This window comes from Nicotiana sylvestris, chromosome 1 (assembly GCF_000393655.2).
Source record: "Nicotiana sylvestris chromosome 1, ASM39365v2, whole genome shotgun sequence".
In the NCBI taxonomy this organism is placed as follows: domain Eukaryota; kingdom Viridiplantae; phylum Streptophyta; class Magnoliopsida; order Solanales; family Solanaceae; genus Nicotiana; species Nicotiana sylvestris.
Window position 1 is genome coordinate 111,769,174 of NC_091057.1, and position 20,163 is coordinate 111,789,336.

Below are 20,163 nucleotides of genomic sequence, written 5' to 3' on the forward strand. Positions count from 1 at the left end.
CTTCTAGTTCCATTCACTAAATTGTAGAGAAAAAAATAAAAAAAGAGCAAAAAGTATACAATAGAAAAGAACTTAAATTATATACATAGGTAGTGTGAAAATCTTTACCCTACCAATGTAGTTAAACATGTAATAATAGACTAGTTACCCTTTGCACTAGGAAACCAATTAATGTGTATAATAGAAGTTTACCTATAATTCCTTATAAATGACATGGATACAACTACAGCAACAACAACAACATACCTAGTACATTTTCATAAGTGGGGTATAGAAAGGGTAGTGTACGCAATCATTACCCCTACCGGTAGAGAGGTTGTTTCCGAAAGACCCTCAATACAACCAAATCACAACAATTACGACAAAGAACTATGGCAAGCGAAGTAGTAACAACAATTAAAAAAAAATAAGCGAAGCAAAGAGAAAAATATCGAACTAAAAATAATGAACACAAGGATAACACTAGTACTACAGCTAGAGAAGGAAGTACATGTGTGAAAAGGAAATAAACACGACCACTAACTAACCTATAACCCTAATTTTTGACCTCCACCCCCTCCTATCCAGGATCATGTCTTCGGTAAACACTAAATATGCCCCGTCTGATCAACAAATTACTGTGATCCATCCAAAATATGTATAGATATTCATGGGCCATATTCATAAATGACATGAATGATTATAAAAATATTTTTTTATATCATTAGTGCATAAAACATAAAAGTCGGAGAAAATCAATAGCTATTGTTCGAGAAGATGTGAAAAAGCAAGATGAAAGGGCGCAAACGACTTCTCTAAATTTTCTTTTATTTTTTAGTTTTCAAGGGGTTAAATTAGGAGATACTTGACACTATGGGAAAAGAAAACAGAAACAGGGAAAACAGCAACTTCACTCTGTAAATGCTTTTATTTATTAATGTTGGATATCACAACAATTCGATTTTGCAGCTTGCGCTGACTGAAAGAAACTAAGTACAAGAGTAGTAAGTACATAAAAGGGTACAATATCTGTATCAGTTGATAGCAGAGCAAACTTTACGAATTTCACCATTAGTGCCAGTCTTAACTTCAATATTGCTCATTTTAACCATGGACCTGCCAAACTCCACGCCGAATGTCAATCCAAGTAATCCCCTAATACCTAAAAACCTTTGGACAAACACCTGTGTAGAAGCATCGGTCCACAGCTTCTGGTCTGATTCCAGAACTCCACGACCATTCCTGAGGTTGGAGAAATACGAAGTGTCGAAATTGTTTACGCTTCCAGTGTCTAGTCCCACACGCCTTGAGGCATCCCCATTTTGTGGACATAATGCTCGAAGCTGAGGAAGAAAGGTTGCATCTATTGAAGGGTCAGGGCCACCAGTGGAGTTGAAATTGAATAGCCTGTCTCTGATGACTGCGCAACCTGCGGTTCCAATAGTGTGCGCACCTAGCCACACAAAATTAAGTATTGATTATACACGCAAGGGTTGATGTATTAGTATCTCTTTGAAGGCTACTTTCATTTTATATGACAACCTCTTCTGGGCACGACGTTAGAAAATAAAGATTTTGACACGCACCAAAAGTATGATAGAACTTGAGGACCGTGTTAAATTGCCATGACAATTTTATCGTTATAAGAACATGCATGTCATTAAAGATAAAAATAAGAAATTTGTAGTTAAAATAGTTCCCACCTGCTTTGCCATGCTAACAAATAATTAAAACATAGTACTATGTTATACTCATTACTTAGTTACCAGTAAGGGCGACAAGATCTTGAGTGTTGAGACCCTTTGTAAGAAACTTTCGCTTTTGAATATCCACAGAATCAAAAAAAGCTGGCAGGTCACCCGCATCAGCTGCTCTCGAAACTCGCCCATCTCTACGTCCCGTAGGCACAGACCATGTCAGTCCCCTAGTCTGCATCAACAATAGTAGATTATTACTACAAAGGATTTAGCTTAATTATATACTAAGAATTTTACACCATAAGCATATTTTAACCCGTTTTAGTAGGTAATTTTGTATTACTTTTCAGGTCATAAATAAATTCCTAAATATTCTTAATGTATAGAAGTAAAACTCTATTATGGATACATGCATGGGACCATACAAACTATTTACCATTCAAGCATGGTCGCATGAGTTGGAACGGAGGAAATATACGTTTAGATATTTGTGCGTGTATATAGATAATAAGAAGCGTAAAATATATAAGACAATGGGGGAGATATTCTTACCGCAACAACGGAATCACGAGCAGCTAGAGCAAGAATATCAGCACAGGAAACAACTCCAGGACAGATAGCTTCAATTTGCGTCTTAGCATCCTCAATAACGTCGAATCCTTTCAAATTTCTGTTTGGGATAGCAGTTCTCTCAGCGTCTGAACCTTCAATGAGGATAGAACCATCACAACCTAGTACAAAACAATCATGGAAGTGCATTCTCAGGATTCCTGGTGCCACCGTTGGATCAGACTGAAAATGAGCCCTCACCGTTGATTGAACTATGGATTCGGCCCTTGGGCACCTACTGGAATAAAATCCAACACGGGTTCCTTGGCCTAAAACCATAGTCACATCTATGGCTAGCACTAGAATAACCATAAACATGGCCATTTTGTTAATTGAATGGTGATAGTACTCCATGGTACGTGTTAACAGTATAAACGAATTCTGAGATTTGAGTAAGTAAATTTCTACTCTTTTTTGTGTGTTACTTAATGATTGAAATTGTATAAGAAACCTGGACATATTTATAGGCACAAGTGAATAAAGAAAAGATTGAGTAGTGATTGGAGCAGGAGACCATGTAAGCAAAGTCGGCTCCCAGCGCTGAAAAGGACTAAAGGGCCTACGCGTTTGAAATTTTCTTTTCTTTATTAATTACGAGGAGAGAGTGGGGGATCAAGATTTCAATGCTGTTTGGAGGAATGAGTTGGCATGCGTATAAGTAGCAGCTTTGATTCTGTCTTGTCTCTTTTAATTAGTCAAATTTGTAATTTGAGGAATATTAATGCTTATCTTGCATATGGTAAACTTATATGTACATTAATGGGAAATTTTCTTAAATATGGAGAATATTTTTTGACAGAAAAGGGAACTTTAGGACTTATGAGTTACGATTTGATTATGCTTCCAGTAATTGTATATTGCAAAATACTAAATTTGACCAATAAAGTTGGTTTAAGACGCTCTTAATTTAGCTCCAAATGACAAATTCTCATGTGTCTCCTGCCATTTTCCTATTCTAAACAAATAAAAGGTTATTAAAAGAAAAAGGTTGCCACTACTCAAACCATTTAATTAGTTGCATGTTTTTATTATATATACCAACTTTTAATGCTTTCAATTTGTTTTTTTTTCCCCAAGATCATGAGGAAAAAAAAAACGAAAAAGAAAAAAGAGTTGTTATTGCCATTGCAAGCTAATATAGGGACGTCAAGTACTGCATGCGTGGTGAAATTTTTGTTGAGGAATGATTTGTGTGGCTGTCAAAAATGATAAGTTAATAATGTAAAATGTTGACTAAGAAAATTTACTGATTACAAGAAATGTGAATCACGCCCAAAAAAGGGAAGGCATTATTCAAAAGGAGCACTTGCTGGATATATAGGATATGTGAAAAAGAATTCTGGGGTGTTTCACACTAACTTTCGGCATGCATTAAAGATCTCGTCACCAGATATTGATATATTGGTAATATTGCAGATTGGATTAGTGGGTTAATGGTTTGTTGGTGGCATTGCAAATAGAATAAAACGAAAGACAAATAGAGAAATGACATTTGTCGTTGTAAAGCTAAGTGCAAAGTGATTTCATAGTACTAATAAATTGGCCACTTAACTTTACTCCGTTCATGTGTGCATTCACTATAGATAGAAGGAAAACGTTTGATTCTCTAAATAGGAGTATAATTAAAAATCTGAATTAACAAAAATAGAGGTTGTGCGGTCGGTGCGGTGCGGTGCGGTGCGTTGTTTATAAAGCAGATAAAGTTGAGGAGACGATCCAAGAGATTTGGAGTAATCAAACAAATTATTTTTTGCATCGAGCAAACTGCAAGCATGTATAGCATGTTGAAATTTTGAACAGATCAAGTGTGGATTATTTTAGACCTCATTTCTTTTGTTTGATCTTTAGGTAAAAGGTTTTACCCTCACTGGAATTATTTCTCATATATTTCCCTAAGGTAAGATATTCAATAATATGTATATTCCCAATTAGAAATGGACAGAAAAAACCTTTACCTGGTAAAGACATTCAATCTTTAAGTGAAGCTACGAGAACATACCAATTAAAAAATGACTTTTTGCTTTTAATTTACTTGTCCATTTTAGCAAATCAAAAGAGGTTTATTATTTTCTTCCAATATTACCTTTACTATTTAGTATCCAAACTTCCCAAATTTATTGAAGTTACAATTCTAGTAACCATGATCAAAATAATTTAGTAAAATAATGAGAAACTTTCAGAAACCATTGTGTTTTAGTGGTTATTAGCTAGTTGTAGCTACCATTTACTATATTACTTTCTATAGCTATGTTTTCAGGTTTTTTTAGAGTGTATTCGATGTATTTAAGCTATTGTATTCAACTGTATTCACGGCGTGAAACAAAGGATTACAGCTAGACAGATTATTGCATTCGACTGTATTCACGATATGTATCTGTGAATACAGTAACGTAAATAGTGCAATTCATGGTCTATTCAGTTGTTTTTAAACGGAAAGTGAATCAATTAACACAATAGACTCCTAATATAACTCAACAAACACAATTATAAATCTGAATACATAAAATACATAAATTATATTAGTTAAAATACATATGAATACATTGATGGAATATAGAGAGACAGTGAATACAATGAAATACATGGAATACAGCGAGATATATTGAAATATAATGAAAAAAATGACAATGAATACAATGAAATACATGAAAATAAAGCGAGATACATTGAAATACACTTTAAAAAAAAAGATAACAAAATCTTCAAGTTGCTCAGCCCCAAACTTCAGACGACCTAATTTTCGCCGACGATTTTCCGACGACCTATCGGATTTCGACCATGATTCCATAAGCAACGATAAGAAAAAGAAGAAGAAAACGAGAAAGATCGCTGAAGAAGAAATTGCTAGCATCCGTAATGCATCAGAAGAAGTTAAAGTCCCAGAACTGAATTGCTAGCACCCGTTGGTAACACGCTGAAGAAATTGCTAGCACCCGCTGAAGAAGAAATTGCCAAGAAGTTAAAGTCCCAGAAAATTCCTGTTGACTACTCGGAAGAACAATCGACGGGGGAATTGATGAGAGAGAATCCACGAGTTTGTATTCATGGAGAAAAATGGCGTAGTGAGAGAGGATGAAGAAAAATCTGAAAGAATGAGAGAGAAAAATAATACAAAGCGTATTTTATGGCTTAAGGGTAGGAGGTGGCCATAAATAGATGTTCGACTAAAAAATCAAAAGGTAGCTATGGAATATAATTTTTTAAAATGATATTTATTTAAAATAAATAAGGAATCAACTTTTGCTATAAGAGGTAAAATTCCTAAAATAATCCCTTAATAAATAGTAATTTTTCAAGGGGCGTGCCAAGTGATCCCTTAATAATGTGCATGTGGGCCGATTGAATACATGACATCTAAGTCAAATTATTAGGGTATCTTGACTTTAGTGTCATTGACACGTAATTACTGGTTTATGCAAGCACAAGAATGTTTACATATCTCGTCACTTGCGTAGAATTATCAGAATCTCTTCAAATTGTGTCATGGTAGAAGGACGACCCACAATAATAATTGGGAATGGATAATGTATCCGATATTGATGTGATGTTTGATGGTAATTCTGCAGCAGAGTCAAACTAATTTCTGATCTGTAGAGAGCTTATTCCATGCAATAAGGAATAATTATCGGCTAGAACTTGAGTGATAATTGTAGAAATTTTTCGGGAGTGGAGTGTACATGGACCGCGATAAAAACCGAACCAACTATATTGATTTGGGTTGCTTCGATTTATCGGGGTTTTTTTTTGTTAATTAAATATTATTTCAATTTTATTTTGTTAAATTTTTTATAAGTAAATATATGTTTAGTAAATATTCAAAAAAATGACAAACATGTTATCTATTAAAATATTTTAATGGGATAATTTACTTAGCAACACATGGTAGTTATTTTTTTAGTCGCCTGACAATAATTTTTCATTAATATACACTTTCAATATTAACCGAATTTAGTAATCAAACATAAGAATCAATATGATATCTAAATAATAATAATAATAATAATAATAATAATAATAATAATAATAATAATAATAATAATAATAATAATAATAATAACTTCAAATTCGAAAAGATATAAAAAATTAATAGATCTTGACATATGAATATGGAAGAACAAAGAGATTGACGCATTTCAGTAACACTTGATAAGACAGCTAGTGATCATACAACCCACTATTTAAGGTAAATAAATATGGAACACTTCATATTCTATTAAATATTATACCTCGTAAGAGAATCTCAAATATTTCTAGATATATTTTAAAGAAAATTCTGTATAAAATCTTAAAAGTATATATAAAAGTTATATATTTATATGTCGATTTGGTTCGAATTTTTTTACTCAATACCAAACCTAGTCGAGTTTTTTTATCGGTTTGGTTTGACTTTTCGGTTTGGTGCAACTTTTACGGTTCGGTTTGTACACCCTTAGGAGTGGTTGTTTGTTTTGTCTAGTATGTGGAAAATTACGAAATATGGAAAAACTGGTATGCCCCATGTACCATGGAATTCTTAAGTCTATGATTTGGATTAAATAATTCATATTACCCAACTTATTCTTTTTATTGGACAAGTTTAAAATGAAAAAATTAAAGGACTTTCCATATCTTATGTTCTCATCGTTATTACTTATTAATGCTACTCTGTCAACTATTAAAACAAGAAGAAATACAAAAAGAAGAAAGAAAAGTAAACAAGATCCATTAGTTAACAAAAACTATATGCATTTCGCTATACAATAATACAAACAGGCTGTAACTTTCGTTCTTTAATTACATAAGCAGGCATTCCACGTTATACTGCAGTTAGTGGCGGATGCAACCCTTAAGTGACGGGTTTCAATCTCAATCCGATATTTCTGATACATATATGTGTGAAAATTCACTAAAGTTCAATAAATATTTAATTGCAATTTTAAAAGTACAATGAGTTAACCGCTAAAAATATTAGTATCTAATTAAATTCGTCTCTAAACAACAGTGGTACTTAAAACGCATTTATTTCTCCAATTGAAACTAGGAGTATGTGAAATTGTACTACTATATATTTATTTAAGCTTTTCAAATAACACAAGTGGCATACACAATTTAATTTCTCTAGGTACCCACCACGAGTCAGATTCGTTAAATCAAAGAAGGATAAACAAGTGGATAACTCAAAATGTGGAGTTAGATATATAAGCTTTTTAAATTGACTTTAGATGGTTTTTTCTGAAAAGTCGTCTCAAAATGGTGGACATATTACATCCTTACATAAAAGTTGTCATCTTCAGTATGCAGTTAGGTGAAGAATTTTGTACGCGGTTGTGCTTGAAATAGTTGAACCCAATTATTTTTCATGAATTTGAAACAATCAGCTTTGGCCTATATATAACTGAGTCAACGTTGACTTGGGGAAAGATTCACGGGATTTGTCCTTTTGTCTGCTAATACTAAAAGCTTATAGTGCAGTTGTGTATTTACTAGTAGTGAGTTTAGTTAGCTTACCCAGGACCACAATGGTGAATCAAAGAATGCAGCGGAGTAAAATTCTAATAAGAGATATCGATATTTAAAATTATGTTATAGGTTGCCATAATTAAGATTAGAATCTACAATATTGAACCCAGTTTTAACTTTTAAGTGTTATTTTTTTTTTTTACCTAGTATAGTTTTTCGACGAAGATAATTCAAATGAATCCCCTTTGGACTACGTAACTCCGATCCGCCCAACCAGAATGGCAACTTAATTAAGAGCAATTGATGGTGGAGACCAAGTGTGTGTCTCGTACGGGAATTGAACAAGCAGTTCGATCAGATTAGAGCTAAGTTACGTAGTGAGCAAGATCACAGGTGTATATTCCTAGTTTATTTGCTTACGTTGTGGCATACTGGCATTGTGCTCCGAGTATGCTCGATCTTGTTTCCCGTTTAAAATCTTCTAAAATATATATAGTCTACAACTTTTCTATGAGTTAGACTGCCCTCGAATTAAGTGTGTATTTCGCCGGAAAGTATGAACACAGTAACAAGAATATTGAGAGCTTAAGAATAAGAGAGTATATTGCTTTTGTGACGTGAATCCGATGCCCTTTACAAATAGCCCCCTTTATATAGTAGAGGAATCATATTCTTATCTCATGATTGGCTAATTAATCGGCCTCTTCTTGATACATGCCGGGATTTATGCCGTGATTCTCGCCCGATTACAGATATTTTGTCTTTCTGTTATTCGACCCAGTAAGCTTCCCTCGATCTCCATCTTATTCGGTCCCGGTCTTGGTCGTTCTCGATCTTAATCGGTCTGATGACCTCGAGCTTGGCAATCTAACTTTGTATCACGACCCGGTATGACATGGGGTCAGATCTTGTCCTATCAGCCTCGGTCTCGATTTATCATAAAAAGGTCGAGCCCTATTTTAACCGTATACAGATAGTCCCCTCGTTTTTGGGTAAGTAACGACAAGAAATGATTTGAGCCATCAAACTTCATCTCGATATATCATGACATAAACATCATGTCGTAAGTAACGAAGGTTACCGAAACGTCTCGTCGGTCCGGTTCCCCAGGCATTTAATGCACGTCAGTCGATGGTCGACCATTATCAGCTTTGAACCATCACTGAGAAATTATAAATATCCTTCTTCTTAACTTTTCAGTCTTTACTTTCAAATATTCTTCACTTTAATCTTCAAAACCCTTTGCCTTCCTCAAAGCTTTGTATTCTTAGATCCCTGAAGTTCTTCACTCGCTTCATCACATAAATACCAAGCGTTCCTCTACATTCCCATTCTCCTTCACTCGTAAAAGTAGAAATGGCTAAGACTTCAAAAACCGTTCCACAAATGGAGACTGCTTCATCGTCACGACCGGCCAGTGAGGAACCGGCGGTGGAGCGACGCCCTGAAGAGTTTTTTCCCCGGGGTTTGTCCTCGATTCTGATTTCAATGTTGAAAAGACTTCCTCGGTGCCGGGCTGATGCGAATCGGTATCGAGGTATATATGTTCGATAGCCAAGAAAATCCTCTCCCAGGTTAAAAAAGATTGCAACTAGGGTAAAAATACACATTATGGTGCGTGCTCCAGAAGAAGCAATCACCATCCACGTGGAAGGGTTCTTAAGTATTTACACTTATTCCTTCACGTTGGGTCCCTTGGATCCGATCATCATAGATTTCTGCAAGAAATACGAGGTTACCCTTGGTCAGATTCATCCCTCTTTCTGGAGGATAGTGATACTACTTTGTTTCTTCTCAAGTAAAGTCGATGGGCTTCCCTTCACCCTCGACCACCTCATACGCCTATATAACCCCCGACTCTATCGAGGAGGACTGATAAAGCTTCAACGTCGAGAAACCCGGGCACCTTTCTCGAGCATAGATGAGGAGAAAGACCGGGGCTGGATGGGCCGATTTGTTCAAGTGGAAACCTCAGACTTGATCCCGGCCGAGAGTATGCCATTTCCTGAGAAATGGAATATGAAACGTAAGTATAATTCCTTCCTTAACTCCTGTTTATTGTCTTCGTCTTTTTACCCTTTCTTATCTGCATTTTACTTGATGAAGTCGTTGCTTGGATGTCGGGTGCAGTTCCTCAACTCGAGGACTGGGTCAGGAGCCTAATATCAAAGTCGACACATGCTGAGCGCGCATGGCGCAATTTTGCGAAAGGTCGATGGGAGGCTAGTAGTCATGGTAAACTTTTCTTCCTGACTTGGTGATTTGACCACAGTTCGAATATTTTCCCAGGCTTATTCATTTATTTTCGTTTGTAGATCTCGGGATATTTTTAATGATGAGGCCTCCATCTGGTAATGAAGAAGTCCAACCATCTGCTCCGAAGTTGAAGAAAAAGAGGAAAAGGGCTTCGAATTCCGTGGACTTCGAGGGGCAGAAACCCAAAAAGAAAGTAGCCCGTAAACCCAAGGGGAAAATCATCCCTTTATCTATGGAGTCAGTCCAACGGCTAAGGGATGATCCCGAAGAAGAAGAAGAAGAAGAAGAAGTAGAAGAAGAAGAAAGAGAAGACTCCGGGCTAGTGACCCGTGCGCGAGCTGGCACTGGAATTCGAAGAACTACTGAGCCAGTGGGAGCTGAAACTGTTCTACCTCGAATTGATGAGATTAAAGGGGAAACTTCGGCCGAAGTCCCCGAGCTAGAAAGATCTGAAGATATTTCGCCTCGAGGAGGCGGTTGATGTTGGTGTAGAGACCGGGACCGAGGCTTTCCGAGGTGAAGGCCGTGCCCCAAAAGATTTTCCTGGGGCGATTGAAATCGGATATTCCCCCTCGCTTCCTTCATTCATTGAGTCGATGATTAAAGATTCTCAGGTGGAGGAGACTTGCATGATGAAGGGGTCCATAGTGCAGAAAACCCTTTTGTGGCTATTTTGTCATAGTGGAAGATGTCACCGGTCTGGGTGACTTGGAGATACCAAAGAAGAGCTCGAGCGGGGCTTCCTCGAGCCTTAAACTAACTATTCGGTTTCCAACCCCAAGTGTTGATCTCAGGCATAAGCGATCAATTGTCATCTCGGTCCAGAAGATGCTCGGGTCCTTTTTGCTCCTGTAAGGGTGTCTATCTACCTTCGATTTTTGGTAACCGAAGAGGACCAGGCTAAGATGGACGAAGTGGAGATGCCCTGCCTATTCAATAAAGCTCAACAAGCGTTGAATCGGGTACCCTTAGATACCTTTGACAATTTCAGGTTCTGTACTTATGCTTTTATATAATTTCCTTTTTCGTGTTTTGCAGGGTTCGATGCTTCATCATGAGGCCTTCCTCCGATCCCGAGAGGAGTTGAGAAGGTATGAGGCCAAGATTTGGGGGCTCACCGAGAAGAATGAAGCCTTCAAACTTCTTAGTGAGCAAAGACAAATGGAGGTTAATAGCCTTCGAGCTGATTTAGAGGTGGCCCAAAAATAACATGCCGATCTGGTCGAGTAGATAAACAGAATCTTTGAAGTTACTAAAGACGAATCGGGTATTGTGACTAACGATCTAAACCCGCAAGTTTACCAAAAGATTAACATAATCGGGCAACACCATGAAGAGGTAGAGACTATAAAGATTGAGGCCAAAGTTTGGAAAAAGAACATGGATCTTAGCCTCAGAAAAGGAGACTATCAGGGCCCAACTGGCCTCGACTGAAGTTTAGCTCCAAAATATAAAGGAGAAAACCTTGGCGCAAGCCAAGAAAATCGAGGAGCTCCAGTCTCAGTTGGGTTCTACATTTTATGATCGAGAGAAGTTGGTCACACAGCTTGAAGTGGTGAAATCGGTAGTCGAAACGATCAAGGCCAATGTTGATGCAGTGGTAGCTATCTATCGGGCTGATGTCGAAGCTGTTCTGGTTCGGGCAAAGGAGGTTGCCGAGGTCGATGAGATTTGAGAAGAGAGGATTGTCGATCACGCCAAGTGTCAATCTCGGAGTGGAGACCCTTGAATAAATCCATGCTCGGGGTTTTGATATTTCGACCGAGATCAAGGGCGCTAAGAAGCTTGAAGCTGATATTGAGAAATTAGGTTATCTCGATAATGACGGTGAATCCAAAAGCTTGAGCAAATCCGAAAGTGCAGAAGACCTTAAGGGAGGAGACGTCACTCCCCGAGATGACCATGTCACTTAGGCTTTTAGTTAGTTTTTGTATTTCTGCCAAGGCTGCTTTGGCCTTTTGTAAAGAACTTCCATCGGGTCGTGTTGACCTTGTAAAAAGGTTTTGATAAATATGTAAAAAATATTCCCTTCCATGTCTTTTGAATCTATTATCTTTTTGTACGGGTCAAAGCGCTTTAGCATAAAATTATGAAGTTGTTTTGGAAGGCCCAAAGTTTGAGATAGTAAGGATCGATAATAAGTAATGCCCTGAATTGTTTCTGATCGATGGACCCCGAATGACCATTTGAACCTGAGTTTGAGTAGCTATTAGGCTTAATAGTCGAGTGAGGATTTGCTCGAACTCGAAGTGAAGGTAGCTCTTAGGCTTTATGGTCGAGTGAGGACTTGCTTGAACTCGAGATAAGGTTGCCCTTGAGCTTGATAGGTAATTCTCGAGTGAGAATTTGTTCGAACTCGGGTTAAGCTAGCCCTTGGGCTTTGTAGTCGAGTGAGGACTTGCTCGAACTCGAGATAAGGTAGCCCTTGGGCTTGATAGTTAGTCCTCGAGTGAGAATTTGCTCGAACTTGAAGTATAAGTAGCCCTTAGGCTTTATACTCGAGTGAGGATTTGCTCGAACTAGAAGTAAAATTATCCCTTAGGATTTATAGTCGAGTGAGGATTTGCTCGAACTCGAAGTAAAAGTAGCCCTTAGGCTTTATAGTCGAGTGAGGACTTGCTCTAACTCAAAATAAGGTGGCCCTTGGGCTCGATAGATAGTCTTCGAGTGAGAGTTTGCTCGAACTTGGATTAAGGTAGCCCTTGGGCTTTGCAGTTGAGTGAGGACTTTCTCGAACTCAAAGTAAAAGTAGCCGTTAGGCCTTATAGCTGAGTGAGAATTTGCTCGAACTCGAGATAAGGTAGCCCTTGGGCTTTATAGTCGAGTGAGGAATTGCTCCAACTCAAGATAAAGTGGCCCTTGGGCTCGATAGATAGTCCCCGAGTGAGAATTTGCTTGAACTCGGGTTAAGATAGGCCTTGGGCTTTGTAGTTGAGTGAGAATGATCTCTCGAACTCGAAGTAAAAATAGCCCTTAGGACTTTATATTTTTGTTTTCTTTTGTGTCTTTTTCGAGGCACCGTAGCCTTTTGGTTCGGGTGTAGCCCAGTGAGCTTGCTTCCCCGAGTTATCCAGGAGTGCCTAAGATAACAGTTCCCGAGTGGGAATGGCCACGATTTTTTAAAAATTCGAGGGTTGCCTAAAAGGTCTTATGCCCTCGACGTTCAATAGTTCGATATATACGAGTTTTATTTTTTGGATGGCAGTCTCCGAGGGCAGGGGTGACTATCCGAACTCTGGTTATGATCGGCTCTTAAGCTCGTTCCCATAATATATTGAAAGCATGGAATTTTAAAGTAGAAAAACTTTTTCTAAAACATAAGATAATTGCAAGGAAAAATACTTCTCTTTATTCTTGAGAAAAATGATTACACATGCATATATGTTTTGAGCCAGGGCTCGAACAACCTATGTGGGAACGGTTCGTTCGACCATTTGGACTTATCGAGACCCCGTCATTATGAATTAATATCCTTGCAACAAAGTTTACTTCCAAAGGCAATGCCCCCCAGTATTCCAGGTTTATTGAAGGGAACCTCGGATACTGTTAAATGTTGTCTTTGACACCGATTCGTGGTAGGCCTTAGATTTTAAGTTAGCATGATCCGTCCGAAAAACCCCAATTGGGACAGATATGGTACAAGGGAAAAAGAGTGCAATGCGTGCTTTAAGATCCAAAGCTTCGTGCAGCTCCTTGTCGATAACCTTCAAGTGTTAGTAGAAAAATATAAATAATTGAAATGGGGTCATACCTTCATTTAGATTTTGGATGTTTAATGTGACCTTCCTACGTACTAAGTCCCTGAGAACTTTGACCTCGATCATTTCTCCTCTCATTCCGTGTAGAATTTTGCCCAGGCCTGCAGTTTCTATGGTCCCCATTATACGGTTGATATCGATCTCTTTTTTACCTCGGTTCTCGGTTGATATCTCTCTTGATTCTATCCATGGGCCTGTTAGGATAAACGGACCTAGAAGGATCCCCCAGTTGATCATCCTCGACCCTGATCTTCGATTGATACCGGTTATGTACATCGGCCCAAGTGACAGTTGGGTATTCGATCAAATACTGCTTCAACTGCCGGGAAGCTACTGAACTTCGAACATTAAGACCTTGAGTGAAAGCTTGAACGACCCAATCGTCAATGACCGGTGGCAAATCCACTCGTTCCATTTGAAATCGAGATACGAATTCCCTGAGTATCTTATTGTTTTTCTGCCTTACCTTAAAAAGGTCCGACTTTCTTGTTGCAACCTTAATGTTTACAAACATCTGCAAGCACATCAAACGAATCAATAGAATTAGGCGATAAATTATAATACCATATCATGGAACCTTTCGATAGAATCTCCCTGAATTTCTTCAGCAATACGAATAGAATTTCGTCATCTTCCAAGTCATTTCCTTTGATGGCGCACGTTTACGAGGTGACGTGTTCATTTGGATCAGTCATCACATTATTCTTAGGAATCTCGGGCATACAGAACTTCTTGGGGATTGGCTTCAGAGCCGCACTCGGGGGGAAAGGTTTTTGTACAAATGTTTTGGAATCTAGACCTTTCAATATTGGTGGTGCCCCTAGGATCTGGTCGACCATGGAATTATCGGTTTCTACTTTCTTGTCATTTTTCTTGATCTTCTTTTCCTCTGTCTCAATTCGTTTTGTTAGTTCTTCGAGCATCTTAATGATTGAAGGGTTGGTCTCCGATTCCTTCTCGCTCGACCTCTTCGAAGACAATTCGACCCTATGTATGATTTCCTGGGATGGCTCGGGTTCGACCCTGCTCGATGTGTGATTCTAATTTTGGAGCTAAACTATTGTTGCTTGTTGGACTTGCAACATTTTGAAGATTACTCGCAGGCTGATTTCACCTCCGGGTGCATTCTGAGTAGTTGATCGGGTATCCCCACGAACAATGCTTTTGGGATTGGCAGCCAAATTTCTATTGATGGTTACATGCGAGCTGGCGTCGATTGGATCTATAGCCGGAACATTTCCTGGTGCAATATTCTCATTCTCGCCATGGTGGCTGAGATCATTGTCAATGTGTTGAGGTGCTGACTGAGAGTTTGACATCTTTTAATCTTGTAATCAAAGATACTTCAAAGAGCAAGCGTAAAATAGTGTGTGTGTTACGAAAATTCGTACCAGGCAATCACTATTATCCTTAGCCCACGGTGAGTGCCAAACTATTTACCCTAAAAACGGACAACAATTGAATTTATACTGTGGTTTTAAGGACACGTGATTCACTTAGCACAAATTAAGAGAAAATGTAAATTGATAGTGGAATTAACTACAAATATATTGAGAGTTTTAATCCTTGAGCTAGACTGCCCTCGAATTAAGTATGTATTTCGTCGGAAAGTATGAACACAGTAACAAGAATATTGAGAGCTTAAGAATAAGAGAGTATATTGCTTTTGTGACGTGAATCTGATGCCCTTTATAAATAGTTACCCCTTTATATAGTAGGGGAATCCTATTCTCGGTACAATCCTAAATACAGTAAAAAAACTCATGATTGGCTAATTAATCGGCCTCTTCTTGATACGTGCCGGAATTTACACCGTGATCCTCACCCGATTGCGGATATTTCGTCTTTCCGTTATTCGACCCAGTGAGCTTCCCTCAATCTCCATCTCGGTCGGTCTCGGTTTTGGTCGGTCTCGATCTTAATCGGTCTCAGGACCTCGAACTTGGCAGTCTAACTTCGTATCACGGTCTGGTATGACATGTGGTCGGATCTTGGCTAGTCACTCCTGGTCTCAATTAATCATTAAAAGGTCGAGCCCAATTTTAACCGTATACACGTGTCAAAATAGTTTTCTAATTGATAGGATAGATAGCCATAATAAAGAAAATAGGGCTTTAATATTAGTTTTGTTTGGTAATTAAATAAATTATAAGGGAACAAATAAAAAAAGAGAACTTGATTAGAGTCGAAGGAGTTGGACTATGATCTATTTGGTTAATTTATTTTGATCCGGTCCAAGTAATATTTAAATCGGTCATTAATCCGACCTTTTTAATTAATCTATTCAAATTCAACTCAATTCGCACATTTAATACCCATAATGGCATACCGCCAGAATCATTTTGGTTGAACTTTCACTTCGATCTTCCGTGTTGAGGAATTTTGCATGTACCACTCGAAATGCCCAATTACGGTATTTTTAAAGAGACCCATCTTTTTCTTTTTTTTTTTCTTTTCTTTTTTGGCTGCAAAAGTTGGCAAAAATGCAACACAAAGTTGGATAAATTTTGCACCATCGAGGAAGTTAATTCATTTTAATCATATTTAAGTTTTTTTTAATGTGATTGATAAAATTGTTGTCATGTGACCAGAAGAGAGTAACGCGACGTACAATAGTCGCTTGTGGTTGGCCGGACCCCACGCATAACAGACGCTTAGAATATCACAGTACCTTTTTAATGTGAAAAGAATAAAGTGGTCATCTGAATTTCTTCCCATTGCTTACAAAACAGTTAATGCTGTAGTGCGCGTCCAGTTTGCTCAATTTTCAATTTATTGGTTTTTCAACATATAAATAAATAAAATAAACAACTTGTTAGAAAGTTCTGCAATCATTAAACATTTAGCCAAAAGCCATACTGTTGATTGATGCCTTATATTGCATGATTACCAGCCACAATTGAAGAAATTACTTTGACTTGGAGCTCAGTTACAAAATTTCCAGCATATAATTGGATAACTGTCATCAGTCATGTCTGTCTTTATGAGTAGACAATTATTAATTTGTTAAACCATTAGATATATAAAAGAAAAATCAACTCTACTGAATATCTTAAAAATTTAATGTCGTTGTTCATTTCTCATGCACCAACAAGATTAGATTGGTTAGTCTAGTATTCAAATCGAATTTGCGATTCTCCTTGTATCATGACGCAATTAAATTTTTTTTTATTTTTTTATTTTTTAAAGGAGTGCAATGAGATTTAGGAACAAGAGTGATTGATAGAGGTGTCAAAATTGGCCCCCAAAAAAGAGTGAAATTCAAAAATAGCCAGATTTACAAGTGGTAATTGAAAAATAGCCACTTAAAAAATAGCCACAATTTCAAAAGTATTAGAAATTTAGCCATTTTTATGTAAAGATACATCTTAACGAAAATACTATTCAAAATCCGAAAAATATTCCAATATAATATATTGGAGTTCCAATATAATATACTGGTCTAGCATAATATGCTGGAAGTTCATACACAGGTGCTCTAATCTCCAGTATATTATGCTGGAACTTTCCGTGTGTTGGAGTTCCAACATAATATGCTGGAAGTTCCTACACAGGTACACCAATCTCCAGTATATTATGTTGGAACTTTCCGTGTTGCAGTAAAATAGTGGCTACTTTTTAATGACTTTGCAAACGCTGACTATTTTTCAATTACCAGTCCGAAAACTGGCTACCATGCTATTTTCACCAAAAAACATGACCTGCCCAACCGGTCCCAGGTTGGGCTGGTCACTGACCCATCTATTTATGGAATTCAATCCATCTTGACCCAACTCATCTCAGCCCATCTAATGTTGGGCTGATTTTTAGTCCAAATTTATTCATGAGTAGCTTTGCCAAAATATCTTTTAAATAATTTTTTTTGTTTAATATGTTATATATGACAATAATAAAATAAAAAAGTTTTATTTTAGTAATTAAACAATTCATAAAAAAATAACACATATTAATTAAAGCTTGGTAAGAATTGGGCGGATTGAGCTATGACTCATATTTTAGTTATCTTGACCCAACCTATCTCAGCACAAGTAACTTTTGGGTGGTCATAACTCAACCTATTTTAACCAGCTCAAAATCGATCAGACCCGCCCATTTAACACCCTAGCGATTGATGAGAATCATTTTAATCGATCATGTAGAAGAATACTTGTTTTAGTGGTAGAATATATTACTCTTTTATCATAGAATTATTTTTCATGTTCAATTTGCAAAAAGTAAACCAGATTTTTGGCCAAATGTGCCTAGATAAATATATACTCCACAATTTAAAACTTTTAGATCCTTAATCTGATCGGTCTCTCTATCCTCATAAGGTAGGGGTAAGGTCTGCGTACATACTACTTTTCTCAGACTCCACGGTATGTGATAATACTGAGTATGTTGTTGTTGTAACCTGACAGTATTATTAATGTAAATTTTCGCTGTTGTCATTTCACATCCTACAACTTTGTGAAAATTAATCGTAGACTTTGACTAGAGTTCATCTTGACATTTTTGAAAGTTAAAAATCGAACAAAAGCTATAAGACAGATGGAGTAACGTGGAAATCAGACACTTGGCTACTTTAATTTGGACAAATGATGGAGTACTACAAAATAAATCCAGTGGGAGTAGAATAATTAATTTGGACTTAAAAGATTTGACACAATTAAAATATTGGATTGGAGTTTTCAAATTCTACTTCACTTACTCCATTACTTGGAGGGATCGCAAATTAGCACCTAACTTGTACTAATTTTAAAGGATTCGCAGAGATAATGTAAATAATTACAGTATTTTATTTGTAACCAGAAGAAAAGGTTGCAAATACTTTACCTAGAAATGATGTTGCGTGAGCTGGTTCGCAAATGAGATATTATGATGATTAAAGATTCTAAAAAAAAGTGATATAAACCTAAAATAACACAAAGAGAAATTATTTAAAAATATATAATCTATCTAGAATTTATACAGACTTAGCTAAGAAACAGTCCGATGAAACAGTAGTATGGACGAAAAATTAATTTAAAAGAATGTTAAACTAATGAAAAAATATATATTTAAAAGGGAAAATTAAAATATCATAATTTTAAATAGGTTAAAAGAATTGGAATAAAAAAAAATCAAAACATGAGAGATAAGTGTATATTGTAAATCACGGGGAGGTTAGCTTTACGAAGAGAAACCTTAGACAATATCTCTTTAATTATCCGAAAGAACTTTTATGGGAAAACTACCCTATATACCTAGCTAATCAAAAGTAATTACCCGTAATTGCCCATTTTAAAAGTAATTACATCAATATCTATTCTATTACAACTAATTACCCGCCCAACCCAACTCTCGCGTGCGATGGACATATCTAATTTAAGAAGCAAAAGTGTGAATCCTAAAAAGAAACCAAAGAATAGTTAGCTTTTCTCAAAAGTGGGCAGTGTTATTAGTATTGTACTTTTTTGTGATATCATCACCCCTTTTTTTTTTCTTTGTACTCCATAGTTTATTTTATCTTCTAAAAGTAAAACAAAAAATAATATGTACTATCTAACTAAAATTTGAATTTTCATGTGTGTTGAAGTATTTGCTGTTGGAATTTATTGGGTATTGTTCTTTGATTATGATGTTAATGCTAATTTTCAAAGATTTTATTGTGAGAAAATTTAATCCATCATTGAAGGATCTTGAAACTTGAAACTCATAACTTGGTTTGTTTGAGTTTTTAATTATTTTGATCCGATCATGTATGAGTTTGTTTGAAAAGTTGATTGGAGGTTGTAGCTAAAGTTTTAGTTAATTTGATGGAGATTTTGTAGTAGATTTAGAAATTTGGGTTGAAATATAGTTGAACCAGAGAAGATGATGAATTTGTTAGAAATTTGTTTCCGAAAGACCCTCAATACAACCAAATCACAACAATTACGACAAAGAACTATGGCAAGCGAAGTAGTAACAACAATTAAAAAAATAAGCGAAGCAAAGAGAAAAATATCGAACTAAAAATAATGAACACAAGGATAACACTAGTACTACAGCTAGGGAAGGAAGTACATGTGTGAAAAGGAAATAAACACGACCACTAACTAACCTATAACCCTAATTTTTGACCTCCACCCCCTCCTATCCAGGATCATGTCTTCGGTAAACACTAAATATGCCCCGTCTGATGAACAAATTACTGTGATCCATCCAAAATATGTATAGATATTCATGGGCCATATTCATAAATGACATGAATGATTATAAAAATATTTTTTTATATCATTAGTGCATAAAACATAAAAGTCGGAGAAAATCAATAGCTATTGTTCGAGAAGATGTGAAAAAGCAAGATGAAAGGGCGCAAACGACTTCTCTAAATTTTCTTTTATTTTTTAGTTTTCAAGGGGTTAAATTAGGAGATACTTGACACTATGGGAAAAGAAAACAGAAACAGGGAAAACAGCAAC

At 36.6% G+C, this 20,163-nt stretch overlaps 1 protein-coding gene across 1 annotated transcript; it reads right to left on the minus strand.

The window, feature by feature from the left end:
- Nucleotides 1-888: 888 nt before the first annotated feature.
- LOC104231618 (peroxidase N1-like) lies at nt 889-2,726 on the minus strand. Its single transcript, XM_009784636.2, has 3 exons — nt 2,229-2,726; nt 1,746-1,908; nt 889-1,432 (listed from the first exon to the last, which is right to left on the minus strand). The coding sequence occupies exons 1-3, from the start codon at nt 2,637-2,639 to the stop codon at nt 1,014-1,016; spliced, it is 993 nt and encodes a 330-aa protein (XP_009782938.1). The 5' UTR covers nt 2,640-2,726; the 3' UTR covers nt 889-1,013.
- Nucleotides 2,727-20,163: the final 17,437 nt, after the last annotated feature.